The sequence below is a fragment of the Trachymyrmex septentrionalis genome, unplaced genomic scaffold (genome assembly GCF_001594115.1).
Source record: "Trachymyrmex septentrionalis isolate Tsep2-gDNA-1 unplaced genomic scaffold, Tsep1.0 scaffold36, whole genome shotgun sequence".
NCBI classification, from domain to species: domain Eukaryota; kingdom Metazoa; phylum Arthropoda; class Insecta; order Hymenoptera; family Formicidae; genus Trachymyrmex; species Trachymyrmex septentrionalis.
Genome location: NW_017305525.1, coordinates 676,353 through 691,353, shown reverse-complemented (window position 1 = coordinate 691,353; position 15,001 = coordinate 676,353). Strand labels below are relative to the sequence as shown.

The 15,001-nt window shown below is 27.6% G+C and overlaps 1 protein-coding gene across 3 annotated transcripts in view; it reads left to right on the top strand.

Annotated features, from left to right (window-relative positions):
* Positions 1 to 15,001, top strand: part of LOC108750347 (spondin-1-like) — a 43,064-nt gene that overhangs the window by 18,818 nt on the left and 9,245 nt on the right. For all 3 annotated transcript variants that reach the window (XM_018489739.1, XM_018489740.1, XM_018489738.1), the window contains exons 3-9: positions 7,490 to 7,733; positions 8,566 to 8,752; positions 9,169 to 9,333; positions 10,736 to 10,859; positions 10,962 to 11,092; positions 11,698 to 11,887; positions 12,534 to 12,705. In XM_018489739.1, the coding sequence (XP_018345241.1) occupies positions 7,490 to 7,733; positions 8,566 to 8,752; positions 9,169 to 9,333; positions 10,736 to 10,859; positions 10,962 to 11,092; positions 11,698 to 11,887; positions 12,534 to 12,705 (1,213 nt within the window). The remainder of the gene's footprint in view (positions 1 to 7,489; positions 7,734 to 8,565; positions 8,753 to 9,168; positions 9,334 to 10,735; positions 10,860 to 10,961; positions 11,093 to 11,697; positions 11,888 to 12,533; positions 12,706 to 15,001) is intronic.

Here is a 15,001-nt window from a genome sequence, read left to right as displayed (position 1 = left end):
CAATAATAATTTTTTGCCAAATTGAAAAATTGTTTTTCTCATTTTTTAGAGAAATAATTTTTTAAGTTGTATAACTTTTGAAACAAGGGAACGATATGTAACTGACGATATTACATTACATTTATAATGTCAATTAAATTTATAATGTCAAATTATATCTATAATTTAAGTTATTTTTAATAATTTCTGTGGATCACCATTATTCCTACTGAATGTTAATTTAATTAAAACAGTGAAAACAATTATGTAACTCAAGAAAATGTAGATATTAAATTCGGCTCAAATTTATTATTAACTTTACAAAATTTAATTTTTTATTTACTAAGTATACGCTAATATGGACATATCGCTTATTTTGAATTTAATTACAGAAAAGTATTGATTTACAATTTGACACATGTGAGAGTTAAAAATAATAAAATATTATTTTATTCAAGAGATTGAATTATCATTGCTTCTTTGATATCTAACAGTGTAATTGAATACATAGAGGACAGACCTCTATTATGAGATACCGAGTATATTTTGAATAAATGCTAGAAGCCTATGGACAAAATAAAAAAAAATAATAGGTCATTTTAAAGAGAATTTAATAAGCTTTAAGATAATTGGTATGTTAAATTTAATTCAAATTCTATTTTTTTTTAATTAAAGAAATGTAAAAAGTGAGCAAATTGCAAAATCAAAAAATTGTGCTCCTAATATGAGATGTCTCGAGAAATCAATAATAAAATGCAAAGTACATCAGTATTGCAATTAAAAAACTTTATTTAATGTTTCTATAGTACAAATAAACACAGCCAGCGTACGCGAAAAATGAGCATGCGAGTTCTAGATTATATCTAGAACTCGTCTTCAGATAGTTGAAACTAAGCATTGCAGAAATAGGCACTCGATGTTCATTCCGGTTGTCCTTTTTATTGTTATACAATAACATTTATACTTTAGCAATGATTTTCATTATGGCATAAGAGCATACGTTTGATATTAAAAATGAATATTAGAAACCCTGGATATCTCATATTGGATATTTCCATGCCTTACGGTTTTACGATCATCAAATCTGATTTCTGTAATTAAACAATTCAACATATCCTGTATTTATCTATTAGTACGATCTTACTCTATCATTACATAAAGAATTTATTGCCAAATATTTCCTTATTAAATAATAAACAAGGTTTTTAAAGGCTTATGTCAATGAAACTTGAAGACATTCAAATTCTAAAATCTTTTTTTACAAGGACTACAGACACGATCTAATAATGAATTTTCACTAAAAACAATAGTTTTCAATCTAAAAACAATAAATTCAGTGTGGTAGAACCACACTGAGAAAAACAAGTTGTTGTTTCAAACAAATATTTGTTAATTGAAACAAATAACATGTTTTAAATTACAAGATTTTGTTAATCTAAATCTGTAAATATTTGAAACTAAATAATTTAAACTAAATAATCATTACGAACTAAATGCATTTAGTCAAGTTAACAACTTTTTTTTTCAGTGCAATAGATAGCGTTTATTAGTTTAGCAGAAACGCCACTATCTCATATTAAACGCCTATCTCATAATAGGAGACTTTCCTCTACGTGATAAAGAATTTAATTAGAAGAAATAATATTTAAAAAAGTTATTTTATTAAAATTTATAAAAATTTAGGGCGATAATTTAGTGAAGTCCAACCTATAAATGTTTAAAGAAGGTCACGTAAAATTGATAAAATGTAGCACGCTTACACGTGTTAAAGAATATTTCGTAATAGAGAATGAAATACAGTTGAATCCCCGTGAACACTGTAGCGGATTCACGGTGTGTCGTGTTTAATCCATGCTATAAATAGCGAGTTGGTACCCGGGCTGGATATATGTTTCTATTCCGAGAACGCGAATATTCCTTCGACACATAGAAAATCTATAAGTCGATATTCATACAAGTGCAATAAGAAATATTAAACCTTAATAATTACGGTACTTATTAGAGCTTTTTTGAAAAAAAAAAAAGAAGAATTGCAGAGAAGAAGTCAATATACAAAAGATGAATTGATTATAATTTTGCAAAACATTAAATTTAGTATTCTTTTATATCTATTTTCCCTTCAAAATATACACTATTCTAGGTACTTCTCAGAATTAAATCAATATTTCGATGCATCGAAAAAACTAGGCGCGATGTTTTCTCCGTCGAACTTGACTGTTTTTCATACCCCGTACTAAAAGTTTTTCCTCTATCGCTTTTCCTTCCGGAAGAAGAGATGCAGAATTTTATTTTCGCTCGCAATCAATTACGAACTGTACGCGAACAAAACGAAAGTTTCTGTGCGCCCTTATTCGATCGGGATCGGGATATTCTTATAGATACGATTACGCCGAAAATTATGTCCATAGCAATACGTATCAGTAATTCACTTTACTGTTCAATTATGGTAATGTATAGAATTATTAAGAAAGCCAAGATATATTATTGTGATGTAACATATTGTTATATACTACTTAAAAATAATGATACAGATTACGCTAAATGTGATACAGACGCGGAGGATATAATGTTTTCTGTTTATTTTGAAAAAATTGCGATTTTGTAAAATAAGTGTAAAAAAGTTTGCTGCATAAAATTCTCTTTAATGTTTGTATTATTATGATATATTTTAAATAATTATATTTGATTATATTATAAAATACGTACATAATAATGGCGATACATTCATACATATTGCAAACACACAATATAATTAATTTCATATATTTTACGATTATATATAAAGAAAATCCGATAATAATCCTAATAATTCAGATTACTTATATGATTTACTTATAGAAAAATAACACATGGGCGTTACTCTTCAGTCTAAAATGATTTTTTAAAATACACGTACGTTATCGATTATAAATCTTTTGTAAGTAATATATGCATTGCGCATATATTACTAACGCGAAACAAAAGAAATGCGAAAATATAGTTATACTATAAGATACTTTGTGTACGAAAAGATATACAAATAATACCTGTATTAAAAACGATTTAAAACTGACATTGCTTGTATACAATACATTTTTTTTTTCATATACATATATACATATATATATAAATTAATATAATGCATACTATACATTGCTTAAATTTTTTTCGGTATTTTGTATATATAACTTCGATAACTTACAGCGACAACTTACAATTCAATGCGCAATTTGCGACCAATGATTCATACTTCATATATATATTTTTTATTGAAAAAGTCCTTTTCTGTTGCCAGACCAAAATTTAATATAATACATAGATATACACATATAATTCAGAAACAACCAGTATATGAGTAGCAAATTGCAGTATTAACAAGAATTATAAGCTACAATGAGTATTGAATTACCTATTAATAAACTCACCGTAGAAGTATCGTTACCGTCTGTGCTTACATCAATACGGAAATCTTTTATAATAATATACCTTATACACAATATATATAGATACGTTTTACAATAATATCATTTTATGTTCTCCAAGTTAATTGTATTACACATTAGTGCATGAGTCTAAAAGATACATAATTTGAATTAAATTTAGAAAGTTCACAGAAGTAAAGACTTTGCTGAAATATCTAAAAATTTAGTTACATATGGATCTAAAAATAATTTTGTTAGATTATTAAATAATTCATAAGGAATTTTTAGATGTTCTGCAAAATATCGGATCTTTCCGTGTAATTGAAAATTAGTATAATTTTTTTAACTCATAATACATATTAAAGCGAGACATCTTCAGATACATAATCCAAGTCCTTAAGCTTTGTGACAAAAATTATATAAAAAACAACATTTGCAGAAAAATCATATAAAGAACAACATTTGTAGAAAAATATTTTAAACTTTTTTTTATTCAAACTATAATAATCTCTTATAATTAACACCGCTCTGCCCTCATTTTCAATTCTTGCGTTGCTGCTGTGTATTTCTCTTTTGTAATTGTCATCAGTTATTCAATTATAACCATTACAGCGGCTTGAATTCCTGAAATACCGAATTTTGCCTTTCAACTGCAATTTTAGTTTCAAAAACAAGAAATAGTTGAGAAAGACAAGTTAGGTAAGTAGATTGGATGACTTAAGATTACTTTTTTTTTTATTTATTTGATATTTCAAAAATTTTAATCAATATGTGATCTACTAATTAAAAACAATAGTAAAAGAGGAACACTCAATGCAAAAATTAAATCAAAAGCAACGTGGCATATTAATTTATTTCGGTAGAAAATATTTTTCTAATATATTCTTTATTTAATATAATTTTTGTTTATTTAAAACTTATGGACTATATGTGTATAAGTATGTATATTATACAATTATAAAATGCAGATACATAAATCTTTTAGTTGAAAATGAGCAATATCGATTATCTAAAACATTTGCATATTTAATTAACTTCAAGCAAATTACTAATTAAAATATATTGATCTATGATCTTAAAATATCTAGTCTACTCTAAGAAATATTTTGTATAATTGTATAAATTGTATAATAATTTTTTGTAATTGTATGATTTGTGTATAAATAATTTTAAATTCAATCTATATTTGTCTTGGGCAGTACTATTTATACGAAGATATGATTGAGTGATGTGATATATAGATAGACAAATAATATATAAGATCTGATAAAAAAGATGCATTATTAATTAATTATGTTTGCGAATGACGATAAACGATGATAAAAGACATAGATAGTTATGTCTACAACGATAACAAAGAAATAATTGAATGCACATATGTATATGTACGTGTATATACACATATATGTACACATATATATGCATATGTATAGTTTTATATTTTAAGTAAAATATCATATAATTTTGGATCATTTAGTCTTATTTTTAATATTAAGTGCTTAGCTTTTAAACGATTTTTTTGCAAAACAAGGAGCAAATTTATATACGTTATTTTCTTTCACCGTAATATTCCATTTCATACATAGATTCAATTTCAAGCGTTCAGGAATTATTGAATAATTGTAAATTTCAAGAATCTGATTATATATTAATTCCAATGAATATTTCGGCTCTGTAGGCATGTAAAAATCACGTAATTTTATAAATATAGCAATTAGTATTGCAATAGACGGCTCTTCTAACTTAGGAAGAATCATTACAATCATGGGCATGAAGATCGTTTTGGGGAGACAAAAATCAAACAGAAATAAAACAAAATAATTAGCAAATATTTTAGAAAAAGCAGGATCATTACAATTATTATGGAACTTGTCCCATGTTATACTCGGAAAGCAATTTGCTATAGCAGACATTGTAAACTTATTTTCAATCAGTAGAAAGGTAGTGTCACCAACATCTATTCCGTATTTATTTCTCATTAATCTTGTCAAGATTTGCACTGTCTCGCAACTTCCAAAATAATAGTTCGGTGTAACATTAGATAAGGTAATATGATGTAAAAAGCATACAATATTAACATCTTCATTAAATTTCATACAGTTAGAGAACACAAATTCGCGTTTATAATCCTCTGTCTTTACATAAAATATGAAAATAAATGTCTCGCTAAAATTAGGTTCCAAATAAACACAAACCACATTCGAGAAGTATTTTTGTAACATCTCCTGTACAATACATTTTGGATTTACTATGTTAGGTATTGTATCAAGCGAATTCTTGGAGAAAATCGTTTTCAGGGACGTGTGTGTACCTTTTAAATATGTTTTCTAAACAGTTTAATACGACGATGTCGTTTGTCTTCCCCGTTACGTTTCGGTATACGGGCGGTTGCGTTGGCCTCGTCACGTTAATCCAACGCTTGTATGAACGCCAACGTTCCATATTAACCACTGATTAAACGTCAATATATATAAATATTAGATGATCACTATTACGCACAACGATTCAGCCTCCTCGGATTATTCGCTCTGTGAATTTTCCATTTTCTCGAATATCTCTTCTTTGACGTTGCGTCAATACCAGCTCGATACAGCATGCAATTCCTATCTTTTTCTGCGCGTCAAAGTATGTAAAATAAAATGTGTAACTTGGAAAAATATTAATGAAAATCGCGTATCGATATTTTATTGGGCAAAATCATTACTTTCAACAACGATTATGAATAGATGAAGCAGAATACGAAAGAAAATAAAAAATCGAATAAATTCACATTTTCCGTATCTCGAATTGCATAAAATACAAATATGTTCCAGAACGTCAATAGTGGAAGTATTATTTATTGCTATATTGTACGTACCTGTAAGGATATATTGGATTTTTATAGAAATTGTTATCTTTCTATGGAATTTGTCTGAGCTACTTCATTTCTAAGTGATTAAAGGAGAAAAAGAAAACAGAACCAAATTGTTTGACTGGCCATTTCAGTTTGTCTACCAACAAATATAGATGTATGTATATGTTTATGTGTATCACGTACACAATGTAGGATATGAGATTAATGTTTTGAAAGAAACTTATTTGAAAAGCTATTGCAATCTGCTATCGTTTTTTTTTCACATTTTGCTCGATTATCAATAAATTAACAATTTTGCAAGCGTAAGTAAAATTAATGAAATTACTTTCTCAGAAAAAAAATATATAAAAAAGACTCCAATTGTAGACGTCCATTAAAAAACGCACACGCAAAAAGATATTTAATATATACATCGCAATTTTTATTACATTTATTTTGATATTTCAATCGTTCATCGTTGTATCAAAATAAATTTATAATAATAAAAATCGCAATATATATATTAAAACGTATATTAAAACGATATCATTTTGCATGCATTTTTTAATGGACGTACGCAAGTAGAGTTTTTTCTTTTTTTTTCTGAATATTTTATTAAATCCTACATTATGACATAAAAAAAATATAATCTTTGCTTATATACATATAAGATGAGGCATTTTAATCGTTTCAGGCGGATATCAGAAACTAAAAGAAATACAAGAAAAAGTTTCATATAAAAGTTATAGGTTTTCTTTGGAGAAAAAAGGTAAAAATAACGGATTTTATAAGAGACACTAAGTCAAGTCAAGGTCGACATAAATTTTTTAAACAGAAATTCCTATTTTTTATTGCATATTTTTGTAGCTCAAGTCAAGATGTTTTCAAAACGCTATAATAAAGTATTTTTTCATTAAGCACTTTTCGAGTTACAAAACTTGACAGTTACTGTACTGCTGACATTATCATTACCCAAGATGTGCTATGTGGAGGTTACTCAGTCGAATTTAATCTGTTATGTGTGCGTGGGTGCATCTAGAAAATACCTACAACTTTTATATAAGACTTTTTCCTGTATCTCTCTTATAGTTTCTAAGATATCCATCTAGGACGATTAAAATGCCCCAACCTATATGTATAAACATTACTACGAACAAATACACATTATTTTTTTTATAGGCAAAATTGTATTGCATCCACATAAAATATCTCGCGGTCATACTGTAGAACGGAATGCAATGCGGACATACCGAATAAAGATTGCCTATTATTTCAGTGGTTCTGAAGGCTGTTACTTCCGACCAGATGCACCGGAAGTTTACGAAATTCCTCATATCAATCGAGGTCGAAAACGCGAATGATACCGTTGATGTCGGCATTTTCGATCTTCAGGACGATATGATGACCAAGTTCGCGGATAATTGTGCGAACACTATCGTGGAGACATCCAAGGTGCAGAAAGAAAACATTTCTGTTGTTTGGACTAGTCCTGCCGAAGGTAGCGGTTGCATCCTTCTCAGGTGAAGAGACATTTTATTAAAAATGATCTTTTTCGTAATATTTTTCCAGAATAACAATTTAAAAAAATTTCAACACAACTCTTGTTGTAAATTAAATGTCAATATTTTAATATAATATCATTTTATTAATACGCGTATAAAATTATGATGTACGTTTTTTTAAATGTGCAGAAAAATAAACAGATATTTATATATTTTGCGACATTCAAAAAGAAATTAAATAGCAATAATGTAACTTTAATGATAAACGCATCGCTTCAGAATGCAATAAATGTTTATAATTTAAACATGGTTGTATATGATTAAATATATATAATATAAAATGCCTTTAGCTATAATGTTTTATTTATATGCCAAATTTTGCAGCTTTGTAACATTTTACTGCATACAGTATTTGTATTAAAGGATTTTAAAATCAAATATATATAAAGATGGAAACGATATTTATTGTGATATTTATTACGCTATTTTATTTACCTCTGAAACAAAATTAAATACTATCTAATAATATATTTTTCGTTGTAAATGCGCTATTTAAATAAATGTAAATGTTATAAGATATACACAATATATTACAGTATTGTTATATACATTCAGTATACATACATATGTAATATTCAAATACATAGTCATGTAAGTATTATATGATTATATTATATAAAATTTTACTTATACTTTGAGCTTTTTCTCGAAAGATTAACTATTTTGTCTCATTTTATATTTTTACGTTTTGTTTAATGATAAAATCTTTTGCATGAAAATCTTTTATATGATACATTCTCGGCCATAGTACTCATATAGTTGATTACATTTTTGTCTTCTTTTTTTGCAGAGCGACAGTATTAGAGACAATAGATACATGGTATATGGATGACCCAAATTTAAATATAAATATATGCCAAGATTCGAAAGTGGAAGCCGATGATCAGGGCCCGATTCTTCCAGAATGTTGTGCTTGCGACGAGGCAAAATTCGAAGTGACGTTCGAAGGCCTCTGGTCTCGAAATACACACCCGAACGTATGTAAATAATCGGCAACAAACGAAAATTGTAACGTATTACACAATTTTATGCGAGTTTATATAATAGCCTTAGAAGAATAAAACGTTAAAATCTTGCGAGTCTTGTAAGGTCTTATTTTTTAAACAGTAAGAGGAAAATTTATATTTTCCAAATATATTAAATAATAGATATATGTATATAAAGAAAAATATATATACCGGGTATAATATACGAGTATATTTGTGAGTGAAAGATTTAAAAGTAGATTACTTGGATATAATATCTCTCAAGCCCAAGTACCTGAAAAACTGAGCTTGTAATATATTTTTTTTTGTATTTTCAGCATATTTGAAATCACGATAAAATCATTTGTGGGACCCTTCATACGATTGATACCTGATTAACCACCGTTCATTATTCTGTCTTCTTACAGCATTTTCCTAGCAAAGGTTGGCTGATTCGATTTTCAGATGTAATCGGCGCATCGCACACTTACGATTACAGATTCTTTCGTTACCATGGCATGGCTAGTATTGGACTACAACAAGTGGCAGAGTTTGGTGCAACACGGAGGTTAGAATCCGAGTTAAAGGATCAGGTAAGAAATGCAATATATATGCAATTGTATACCTTGAAGAAGAGCTACGCAAAGTTTTTAATTCACTTTGTCCTATTTTGAAATGTTTAAGATAAATTAATTTTTTTTCTGTTCAAATAAATTGCCTTAGTTTTCAATATTTCATTTATATCCATATAATTCCATTAATATTCTTATATCATAATTTCATTAATAGATATGCTAAAATATAAGAGACTACTTATATATACATATAAATATAAAAAATTGAACTAAAATAAATTAGAGAAGCGTAGATTAATTTATGTTAACTCTCTGTAATTACAAAAATTAATATAAACAATAAAAATCTTATTGGACCGTGCATTTGAAAATTCAATAATAAGGAATAGAAATAATGCCCTTAACGGTCAAAATTAGAGCTTTAATGTTTAAATAATTCAATCTAAATTACTATATATTATATCTATACATGCATATATATATATATATATATATATATATGTGTATACCATATTTGGTATCTACAGGTCGAGATAATATTTTTCGCAATAAATGTATTTGCAGTTTTTCAGCATATTAACATCTTTTTAATAAATTGCCTGATTGAGCATCAGATTATTAAAATAGTCATTATCAATTTAATTTGTGATATTATTACAGTAGTTTAATTGCGTTTATAAGTATGAAAAACGAATCGGCGCGCAGTTTGAATGACTACAAATATCATATATATATAATATATATATATATATATGTACATATATAATATATACGTAGTAATTCTTTTGATTGAATTATTTAAGCATTAAATATCTAGCTTTGATCGGTGGAGCCATTACTTTTATTCCTTATTATTGAAAAAATTAATATATCTCTTTTATCTCTGCAATGACAATTGTCTTTTACATACAGATTGGTTAACCAAAACGGCACGTTCTGTGTGAGTTACAGTTGCTGCGATCTAAAACCCATTCTACAATTGCATGAGCATAGTTATAAGTTGTAGTTATGAGAATTAACCAATCACAGTCAAATATAAGAAAAATATTCGATTGCGATTGATCAATTCTCACAACTATAACCACTTACAACTACGCTTATGCAATTGTAGAATGAGTTTTATAGTTGCGCCGACAGCCAAAAGCTAATTAAATGCGTACTTTTACGCTAGCACTGATTTCCAAACTGACTTTTAATTATTTCCATCATTGACATTATAATTAATTAGAAAGAATTAATTCTGAAAGTTAGGGATTGCGTTATTTTTTTTTAAAGCTTCAGGAACTTGTCGGAAACTCAAAAATATTTTTTTGTAAATATGTTTATTAGGAAATACATGATTTTATCATAAAAATATTTACAAAAACATAGATACATATAAATTGTAGCATTTATTGCTTGAGTTTACTGTTTGTTACAGAGCGAACAAATCAGAACTATAATAAAAGCAAGAGGCATCAGTTATCCGAATGTCACTGGCAAGACCTTTGCTGTATTTCGTGTTGATAGAAAGCATCATTTAATGTCTTTAGTTTCTATGATTGGTAAGGCTAATTTTTACTATACAAAGGAGACATTAAATTCGTAAACTAAAAATTGTAAAATAATAATTCTTAACTTACCGTACGATTTTAATTTTTCCGCAGATCCGTCCCCTGATTGGTTTGTGGGAGTTTCTGGACTCGAACTTTGTCTGCCTAATTGTTCCTGGATAGAACATAAGCAGTTAAATCTGTATCCATTCGATGCTGGCACTGACGACGGAATTACATACGTGGTAAAGTAAACAGATGTCAATTTTTATTTTCAATTTCTTATAATTTTTGATTGACGGATGTTTTAGCGTATTTTATAAGGAAAAATTGATTTAAAATTTTTGAAGAGTTCGCATCAAGATAAGCACGGTTGATTGGTATGTATTTCACTTAGCGGGTGAAAGGCTACTAAAAAAAAGAGATACTTGTCAATTGTCAGCGTGGAGGGATCGTAATAACCCCTCTTGAGAGAGAATATCTTAATTTTATCTCTGTAGTACGCAACAAGAATCGCTGACGTTGTTGCTCCCTCGGCATTTTTCCGACGAGTGAGAATTTTCCTTCTTCTACCTTCTCTTACTTTTCTCGCGAAAAATCTTTCTTCGTGCGTTAACAGCGAGAATTTATAAATTATACGTTTCTTATAACAGCAGATTTATTCGTTATTATGTTAAGATCGGATAAAAATATTGGCTTGGAAAAAAATTTGAAGAGAAATAAAACTACAAGGAAGTCCTTCCTTCAACGAAGGAAACGTTTTAAGAAATTTATGTACGAGAAAAAGATATCTTGTAACAAATATTTATAATTTCGTAAAGTAATATTTATTTTTCTTATTAATTATTAGTCGCCCGATTCGCCGACGGATCCACAAATTCCGATTCACCGTATCACATCAACGTATCCGAATGATTCGAGATCACCTTTTTACGATCCGTCTGGTGTAGACATGAAACCTTTCGCGAAGCTTTATCTCAACAGACAGAGATTATACGAGAAGACCTGCGATGACTCCGATGATACGCTAACTGATACAGGTACAGTATATACGAATAAAAAATAAAATAGAAAATATCGTTTAAGAAATGTGCTTATGGAGAATTTACGACAAATTTAATTGTAATTTAATTGTATCACTTGAAAATTTTAAAGTAGCGCATTAATGTCCGACCCGCAGTTTTTTCGACGATGTAAAAAATTTATGTCACACCGAGGAGAAAAAAATGCAAAATTAAACACCAGTTCTAAAACACTAAAACTCGTGAACGAGTTTCCGCGAAGTTGAACGATTAAAGTAACATTTATCATGAATTTCCACGTCACGTGCAGATCCGCATAATTATTCCCTAAATTGTTCATGCGAGAACTGTTTTAAAATGGGATAAGTCTAGATGAACGTCTGTTTACTTTTACCTTGCGTAATTTGTCTAACTACATATTTTTCGCTTCGCAACATATTATTTGCTTTCTATTCTTTCTATAGATTGATATTGCATGATAAATGTGTAGTACATAAATTACGTCATTATTAGTATACCTAAATACTTGTATAACGTAATTCTTGTTTTAAGTACATTAATTATGAACTTTAGATGCATGCGGTTTTTATGTGAAACATAAAAACATTTAAAAAGATAATCTATTGTAACAACTAAAAAGATAATCGATGTTTTTTGTACGTAGAAGCCTGTGAAGTATCTCCTTGGGGCGAGTGGAGCGAATGTTCGGTCACCTGCGGCAAAGGCATCAAACTGAGACAACGTCATTTTCGCAACGAAGCTTCGGCTATTGCGAACAAATGCAGCACGTCTCTCACAAGTCGAAGAACTTGCTACAGTACACAAAACCCGTATTGGTAATGACATCTTTTTTTAATCTCATGATAAGAACTTTAATTTATAAAATTTCTCAAAATTTTTTATTTACTAATGAATCCCCTCCCCCCTCTCTCTCATGTGTTTTATTTTTTTTCTTAAAATTTTCTTTTCCTATGTATTTCAAAAATTTATGTTTTCATATTTCACTCACTTCTTATTTATTTTTCTATTTCGATTTTCACACTTTAGACAAAAATGTTTCATACTGATTTTTATTTTTTCATACTTTAGACAAAAAAGTCATACAATTTATTGCAAGAGCATATAATTGCTTGCGTATTGTCTTAAAAAAATTATACAATAAATTAATTATTAAATATATTCTCATGTCATCTAACATGCAATCGTAATTTGTAATACGCAGTTGAAAAACTTTTGTTCGTAAAATACATAAAAAATAAGTATGAAGTGAAATGAGAAAACTTCTATCTTTGTTGGAAGCAAATTTCTAAAGCAACTACACTTTTAAATAAAAAGGATATAGCAGTCATTTATTGAAAATTTAATAGAAAGTATAAAAATTCTAACAAATAGTAATTGATAACAATCGAGACTGGATTTTATATATTCAGTGTGATGAGAATATAGTTAATAATTTACTAAATCATATCTATATAAAATTCATGATTTTGCAGTGAGTATCATCCACATGCTCTCGTATAAACTATGTAATGATAAGAACATCTGTTTAAGTTATATCTCTAATACCCACGATGATTCATTCTCAAACAGAATACAAATCATCTTTGGTGAAAATTTTTCTCAGAATTTTTAAATGAATTGATATACTTTTCAGAAAACCTACATCTTTTCTTATAGAATTATTTATATACAGAATGTTTCTTCTAACTTGACTATCTAAAATATCTCCGTTGTTTTTAATGATACGAGAAAATATCAAAGAGGAAAGTTGTTCGAGATGTTATGATGAGCAAAAAATTTTTCTCAAGGTCATTTTTTGAGATTTTAAAATCACTTCCACTTTTTTTAAATAAAATTGTATGATTTTTTTTATATAATATAATTCCTCTAATTATATTCTGAATATAAAAGTATTAAGGTAGTGATATTATTATAAAATACTTTATTCTGGTATATATTGACATAAAACTCGTGAACTATTAATTTTTTGATAATTGTACCTTAATACTTTTATGAACAGAATAATGAGATAAATCAATTGGTGAAAAAAAAATACACAGTTGCTCTAAAAAAATATGTATGCAAAATGGGTAATTTTTTAAATAAGCAACTGTGTTTTCTTTTCATCAATTCATTTATCTCATTATTTTGTTTATGAAAGTATTAAGATACGATTATTAAAAAATTAATAATTTACAAGTTATTTAACATTTTAGGTATGTCAATATATGCCAAAATAAGATATAAAATAAGCTATTGGATTTTTGATATCACTACCTTTTTTTCTTTTATGTTCAAAATAATTAGAGGAATCATATTGTGTAAAAAAAATCATACAATTTTATTTAAAAAAGTGGAAGTGACCTTGAAATTTCAAAAAATATCTTGAGAAAAAATTTTTGCTCGTCATAATATATGCCTCTTTGAATCGAACAACTTTCTCCTTCAAGATTTTCTCTTATCATTAAAAACAATAGAGATTTTAGATGGTCAAATTAGAGGAAACACTCTGTATATAAATTTTAAAATGTAAAATTTTTTTAATTTTTCATTTTATAATTTCTGAGAAAATATCTTAAACTTCTTAGATTTTATAAAATTTCATCAGAAATTATAGGACGAAAACTCTTATAGAAATCTTAGAATATTTCATAATTCACGCATTTTATGAAGAATTCTAGAAGAGATCGATGTGCTTTCTAAATTGCTTGGAGTAAAATCTCACTACAAGAGAATCAAAATATTGTCAGTCTAGTAAAAATATTTATACTCTTGAATAAAAGCGGCAGATTTTAATTTTTTTTTTTTTTTTTTTGGAGTGAGATTTCACTTTCTTGATGAGATTTACTCTAAAGGATAAAAATCTTAAAAAATCTTTTAAAAAAAATGAGACTTCTTTCCTTTGAAGTACTTAAATCACACTCCAGAAAAGAGTGAAAATCTATTATTCTTATTTAAGAGTGCAAATATTTTCACTCTTTTTAATAGTGACAATATTTTCATCCTTTTGACTTAAGATTTCTCCAGGAGAGAGTGTGTATTCTAATTTGTTTAAAAAAATTTGTTTAAAGAAATTTTTTAAAAAGATGTATAAAATTATTTAGAAATTTTGAAGAATTCAGAATTTTATAT